Source organism: Rhagoletis pomonella, unplaced genomic scaffold, assembly GCF_013731165.1.
Source record: "Rhagoletis pomonella isolate Grant_MI unplaced genomic scaffold, Rhpom_1.0 Rhpom_scaffold_01110, whole genome shotgun sequence".
NCBI lineage: Eukaryota > Metazoa > Arthropoda > Insecta > Diptera > Tephritidae > Rhagoletis > Rhagoletis pomonella.
In genome coordinates this window covers 44,552-51,824 of record NW_023459664.1, presented here as the reverse complement: position 1 = coordinate 51,824, position 7,273 = coordinate 44,552, and the positions used below count along the sequence as shown (strand labels likewise).

The 7,273-nt window shown below is 35.0% G+C and overlaps 1 protein-coding gene across 4 annotated transcripts in view; it reads right to left on the bottom strand.

The window, feature by feature from the left end:
• Nucleotides 1-2,133: 2,133 nt before the first annotated feature.
• The window catches only part of LOC118751954 (nicotinate phosphoribosyltransferase-like), a gene marked incomplete at its 5' end in the record, with an annotated part of 47,037 nt that continues 41,897 nt past the window's right edge, over nucleotides 2,134-7,273 (bottom strand). For 2 of the 4 annotated variants that reach the window (XM_036486779.1, XM_036486781.1), the window contains 2 exon segments: nucleotides 2,134-3,054; nucleotides 4,450-4,732. In XM_036486779.1, coding sequence (XP_036342672.1) covers nucleotides 2,977-3,054; nucleotides 4,450-4,732 — 361 coding nt within the window. In that variant the 3' untranslated portion in view covers nucleotides 2,134-2,976. 4 annotated transcript variants of the gene reach the window in all.

Genomic DNA, 7,273 nt, shown 5'->3' with positions numbered 1-7,273 from the left:
TTGTGAAGTTGTCACAGTTCATCATCGCAGGAGCAGCCAAGTTCTTCTTCTGATACTTCTATTGTGTTCGTTTGCGCCATTGGTTTTATTGTCCCCTCAAAGATGCCGAGTAGGGGTTTATTTTCAACGTAGCGAAGGCCACACAAACAGGGCCAATCAATTGTTTCTCCACAAGTTTATACGCTTATAAAAAGGATAGGTCGCGAGGTGGCTCTGCTATGCATTTCCTAAATTATCGATAATTTCGATATGTATATTGCACGAAATGCCACGTTTTGTGTTGAGCACCTAATAAAGACTTTGGCCCCTATTATGAGTTGCATTCGATTTTCGATCTTCGCTGGCTATCGAAGATCGAAGATCGAAAGTGAAATTCGTATTATTATTTTCGTTGAGTATCGAATTTTCTGTCGAACAGAATTTTGCTTTCGTTGGTGTAGCGAAATGTTAAAAAATTTTAAAAATGTATGATTTTGCATTTGTTTTCTTACTTTTTGGCGGCTAGATACTAATTTAAGCAATTTATATTAATTTCAAGCAGTTCTAACGTCGTGAATAGTAAACACAAGCTCGAAAGTCTGGTTTTACATATGAAAGAAAATCCCTATACGCTGTTGGCACGATCTCTGGAAACAAAATCATGGAGCTGTTTACAGTTTTAATATATTTTAAATAGATTTGGATCACAAAATTTCTTAAATATATTGTATGTCAAAATATATTCGAAAGACCAAACTTAAACTCTCACGTTTTCTGCTCTTCACCAGTTTTTTAAGCCCTCGTCCTCTGACGAATCGTTCAACCAAAACTCCGTTGTGCTAATTAAATTTTTTTTACCACGCTTTTATAAACTCACTTTTTTTATTTCATTTTAATTAAATTTAAAATTTTAATTTAATTAAAGTACAAAACCGCGTAACGTCATTCTGCAAAACCGCGTAACCGACGTTGGCTGCCAAAAATTGGATTTGCTCACACAAACTATTGGCTTAATCCTTATCCATTCGTCCTGAAATATACTAGCCAGAAATGCGATTGCTTGATAAAAAAGAGAACCATTTTGAAATATGAATGTTTTTACCCTCTAGAAAATAATTTATGCAACCTCACATACGCGGTTTTGCATTATCTTGATACGCGGTTTTGCATTTTGTTGATACGCGGTTTTGTACTTTAAACGACGATATGTACACATGTATAAGCACTCTATTTAGTTTGCTCGATCTGTAAACAAAGCTTCTCAGCGGTGAAAAATATACTATTGTGAACAACCTAAACAAGCGAAATTCACGATAGCGCTATTCTTCATCGAATGAGCGCCATAATACCAAATGAAAATTCGTTCGATTAGCACTTTCGACCACAGCCGAAGATCGAATGCAACTGCCTTAATGATTTATATTTTTTTACAAAAACCCAACAATTATTTAAGCGTTCGCACTCATTTTCACCTCTGGACATCAACGAAGGCTTTACCCGGAGTATTTGAATTTCACGAAATATTAATGAATGGGCATAAAGGGACGTGTAAGAATTATACTTTAGACATCCTCAACATCAACTTTCCCCTATGAAAGTGGCGAAAATCTCAATTTAAAAAACTGATACTCGTACGAGTCCCACACGCGTGCCCCGTACAAACAGTTTCATTATTGAAACTTTTGTTGTTAATTAGAGGGACTCCAAACCACCATATTAAAAGCATTTGTTAATGTCAGAAAACAATTTCATTTACGTATTTTTTCCTTTATTTGGGCACAAAGCTTCCAAAAATATAACTTTTATTAAACTTTTAAAACGGTACAAAACATTTAGCCAATTTAATTAATTTTAACCAAAAAGGAGGTCTTAAATAGCTCATGATATTTAAAATTCCTGTTTAAATTAGATTACGCGTTCAACAAGTAAACTCAATTTCCATTAGTAAAATATTAAAAAGTCTACTAAGCTAAATCAGTTAATAAATACAATTGGGGTATTCACAACGGTGTCGTAAGTGTCGTATTGTTGTATGTCGTAAACTTTAAACGCCGAAAAAATATATTAAGGGGGTTCGTAAAGTACCATAAAAGTCATATTATGCATTTGTGCATATGTGTTAAAAAATAGTTGGTTATGGTTTCAAGTTCTCTAAACATTTATTTAAGCTTTTAAAGTTTACGACATACAACAATACGACACTTACGACACCGTTGTGAATCCCTCAAATGCAATTAGTGTGGGTTAATCACTTTGGAATGCGAATACAATGACGTATTCAATACACAATAGGACATTGCATTGTTTTGCTCTTATTTTAAGTGTCTAAGCAAATTTATTCAAAGGGATCAATTTCTAAATTGATTGTAGTTTGGAACTGCCGAACTCAATTGTGAGGGTATGTTCTACGTCTATTTAAAACTACATTTTAATTGAAACGAACATATTATAAGCTCACACGAATATCTACAAACATACATATCTCCTTAAATAAGTAACAATTTTACTTATGTACATATATATGTGTTTTTATATACAATTGGGTCTGTGTACATTAAGGCACAAGCCACATTCCTGAAAAGTTGTGCACAAATTTTGTTTCAATATATAATGTTTAATGTCCTAATACAGCATAAATTATATTTAACAATCTAAATATATGCATACATATGCAGCTTTTGCTTTAATTTGTGTACATTATCATTTCTAATAAGCATGATAGTATACATCCATACATCCGCAACGTGTTCTGTGATAAAGAACAAATTAAGTAAATTTTAGTGTAGCCCATGGTGACTTTCACAATCGTTTAAAACTAAGTCACCTTAAGTAGATATACACTTATACATTAAACCAATCAAATAGATGTCATTGAGAGAAACTCAATAAATGTATAAAGATATTTTGTAAATTTTTTGCGTTTTATAACAAATTTCAGTAAAATTCTTCACGAAATTCGCGATTTGCGCCACGACATAGCCAAGGTACTTATATAGATCATGAGAGCTCGCCGATTGGTGCATTTTGCAACCACAAATCGTGTATGAAATTGTACAAGTTGTCACTAACAGCAACCTGGAATGAAATTAAAAAAAAAAAAAATATTTACTTATTGTATAAAATTATACTTGTTGGGAGATTAAGTTGCAAACCAAGCTTAATTTTAAATTACCAACTTTAGGTCACAGAGCAATTACTCTGTGTTCGAATGGGCGACACTTTTTTCGCTATGCGTACAATGGTTTTCTAATTATTTTAATTTTAGCGATATATATATCGTTTTAAGTACAAAACCGCGTACCAACAAAATGTAGAACCGCGTATCAAGATAATGCAAAACCGCGTATGTGAGGTTGCTGAAATTATTTTCTAGAGAGTAAAAACACTCATATTTCAAAATGGTTCTCTTTTTTCTAAAGCAATCATATTTCTGGCTAGTATATTTCAGGACGAATTGATAAGGATTGAGTCACGAGCTTGTGTGAGAAAATCCAATTTTTGGCAAAAATTGTCAGTTACGCGGTTTTGCAGAAGTACGATATATATCGTCGTTTAAAGTACAAAACCGCGTATCGTCATTCTGCGAATCCGCGTAACTGACATTGGCTGCCAAAACTTGGATATGCTCACACAAACTCTTGGCTGAATCCTTATCCATTCGTCCTGAAATATACCAGCCAGAAATGCGATTGCTTTATAAAAAAGAGGACCATTTTGAAATATGAGTGTTTTTACTCTCTATAAAATAATTTATGCAACCTCACATACGCGGTTTTACATTATCTTGATACGCGGTTTTGCATTTTGTTGATACGCGGTTTTGCATTTTGTTGATACGCGGTATTGTACTTTAAACGACGATATACAAAATTTATATTTAGGCGCAGTACTTATGACAACAGTTATGCGATGAATTTCGCCATTGCGTGGGTACAGAACTAGTAATCTCCCTTCAAATGGTTTCTTTGCATATTTGGTGAAACGAAGTTCATGTGATATATCTTGTTCGATTCAAGATCATAATATGAGTAAAGCAATGTCTTCTTGCAGTCTTCAAGCCAACAGATTTCAATTTTAAATATCTCGAAATCCATAGCTGACCTAAAGAATATGATTTGCACCACTAGTTTCGGGGTAATCGAAGTAGGTTTTCCCGTCCGGTAGCCAGAGTTGGGGGTAGGTAGTGCACTAAATTTTGAATGCAAAAAACTAGTGCTAGTGCTATTTTATTTCACTGTAACTAAATTTGTTGGTAGTGAATAAATTCGCATTACACTCGAATAGTGCTACATATATTTAAACAGTCACTGCATACATATAAGCTGCAGATAAAAATATTTTCACTAAACTTTCAAAATCATCAAGCAAAAAGCCCCACAATAAACTTTTTTCAAAAGTTTACCATATTGTTCTAGATTTTAGTGCATATGCTATATATCTAGTTAAATTCGCAATTATTTTAAATCTTACCTTGTAGGGCGTTGGATTTAGTGTGCGTTTGTGATCATTCCGCAATGTTTTAAGAGAAATTTGTACCTTCTCCCGAACTTGTTCCAGCGTAGGCAGCTGTTGCGTTATTTTACCGTCCTTCCAAAAGACTTTGTACAATAACTCAACATGTGAGGGAATTACGTAGGCACGCTTCGATTCTTGAAACGGATGGCGGCATAAAACCTTTTGACCAATACTTGGGGGTGGTTCCGTAACCTTTTGCAACAAATCTATCAAAGCATGGCCATCGGCGCTGTACAGTCTGTAAAAGAAAAAATATTTTAATAGTCTCGTCAAGAAGTTATAAACTTTTTTTGCAGAATTTGACGTGGTACAATAAAGGTTCTTCTTCTTGATGTATTGTGGAACGATTTTTCGTCATCCATTGTCAAATTTGATTTGGAAACAAACCGGTTTAGGCGGCCGCCGCTGTGGTATAGTGGTAGGCAGTGCGCGCTTCCACTCCGAAGGGCCTGGGTTCAAACCCTGGTCAAAGCAACATCGCAAAAAATATAGGAAAAGGGTTTTTTCTTAACAGCAATGGCAGGCAATGGCAAACATGTTCAATAAATGACTATAAATCATATTACGGTCAAGCTGCAGGGATGGTATTTTTAGCGATTGTAGTCAAAAGTTCAAGCCATAATTTAAGCTTAAGTAGAAGGCTCTATAAAGACTGAATAAGAAGAAATATACGGTCCTGTTTTGTTTTCCACCTTAAATAATTAAAAAAAAAGTATTATGTTCGAAATGCAACCGTGGACGCCAGCTGGCTATGAAGCTTGCGAATTTCTGCAAATTCCTGTTCGCGCACTTTGAAAGTTTGATACCTTATTCTCTGAATTTTGTTACTGGCAATTATTACTGGCTTTTCCAAACGAACACAACTACTATCAGCTCATTGTCAAAAAATTTGGCATTTCCTCTTATCTATTACTAGCCAATGCCCGCTTGCTCCGCGGCGCCTAATAAGATCTTTTGCGTTGGCCAATACAAAACTAGCGTTTAAAAGCAAAAGCGGTCTATAAAGTAAACATTTTTAGTTTAAATTGAAACGAATAAAGAGCAGAATCCTCCTCACACATAGGCCAATAATAGTAGCGCTGTGATACCATACTAATCCCTTTCGATGTCATGATGTCTTATTTCCACCTGTGAGATCTCTGCCAAGCGTGCGTAATATTCTTCAATGATCTTGCAGCTTCAACATTGGTCTGATGTACCATGTAAGCCAATAAAAGTCCTTATAAGGAAACTAAAGAACACAGATGAGCGTTTTCAGTTATAGAAGGGCCAAGAATCCTCGCCCCCCACAGGATGAAAAGTTTTCCCGTACATTGACTAAATGAGTCGTGTGATCTCTTAAATATCGTTCAAATAGAGCCATTGATATACCTACCGTGTTCCTTTTTTTACGAACGTGGTCGAATCTTTCCTTGTCAATTGCCATTTTTACAATTTACCTTAATATTTATGAACTGGTTTATTTGAGTCTTACTGCTGTACTAAAGCCGCCCCGAGCATTTTCCTCAATCGGAGGTAGGTGCAAGATCGCATTTAGGGTGTATGAGGTCGTCAGGCAAAGGTGCACTTACACAATGTTGCGGTCTTTACATGCATACTTAAACGAACCCTCCCTTTAGCCATATGAAGAGTAAATTCGTCTAAGATGAATATAGGGCCAAAGCAGACAAAACCCCGTGTGGGTTTTTATATATTTCGGCTGCAGCGCAATCCATTAGGTCCCTTTCCTGCAAAACCACTGCCTGTCATGAAATGAATACGCATTATGAATTTCAATCAGATTTTATAAAATATAGCTGGTCGTTTTTAGGAAACGAATTTTTCATCATACAGGTAGCTCACTTTGCGAATTTGAACGAAATCGGTTAATAAATACGACTTTTATAAGTAACTCTACTCCATCACCACCAGCGCATTGTCTAGTAGGCTATAATAGGACCATATATGCAAGGTATAACCTCCGACAATTTGACTCGAATTAACATTAACAAAATCGGTTCATAATAGGGCTTTTATCGGGTCCGTTTTTCGCAAATGCGCTTTTCATCATGCAGGTAGCTTATACTTTGAATTTGAACGAAATCGGTTCATAAATACGACTTTTATAAATAACTCTACTCCCGCGCCACCTAGCGGCTCTAATTTTGGTAAACATATTTTGGAGTTAAGGAATCTCTTTTGGATTAAATCAGACTACTTCGGACTTTTTCTGACTATTTCTACATTTTGTACATATCGTTAGCTTAATATAGAATATAGAAAGGCCCTATCTGAAATTTTTGTTTCTTTACGGAGTGGTGAAAAAACTTCCTACAAAATCAAGTCGTTTTGCTGTGAGTTTCTTTAAAAAGCTGCTTTTATTTAAGAATGTAACTAATTTTATGCTATAGTAAGTATTTTTAAAATCCAGTAGGTGCTTGGTGGGTTATCGGCAGACTTTTGTACAATACTGGATTTGAAAAGAAAATTAGTAAGGGTCTTTCTATATTAAGGTAACGATATACATACTGTAATAATCCATTCTTGATAAAAAATGTGAGAATTTTGAAATATGCTGGATTTCTCACCAGGCCCGGACTTTCAAAGGGGCCCACATTTTTCCGAAAATAAAAAATTATAATTCTTTCCAAATGTATAATTTGATTGTTTAATATTCACACACAGTTATTAGAAATTCTAACAAATGTTAAAGCGTATTTGTACCCCCGGACCCGTTGTAAGTTAAGAATATTAACGAAAACGGAGATGGAGAAGATGAAAATAAAAGAGGAGGGGTGAA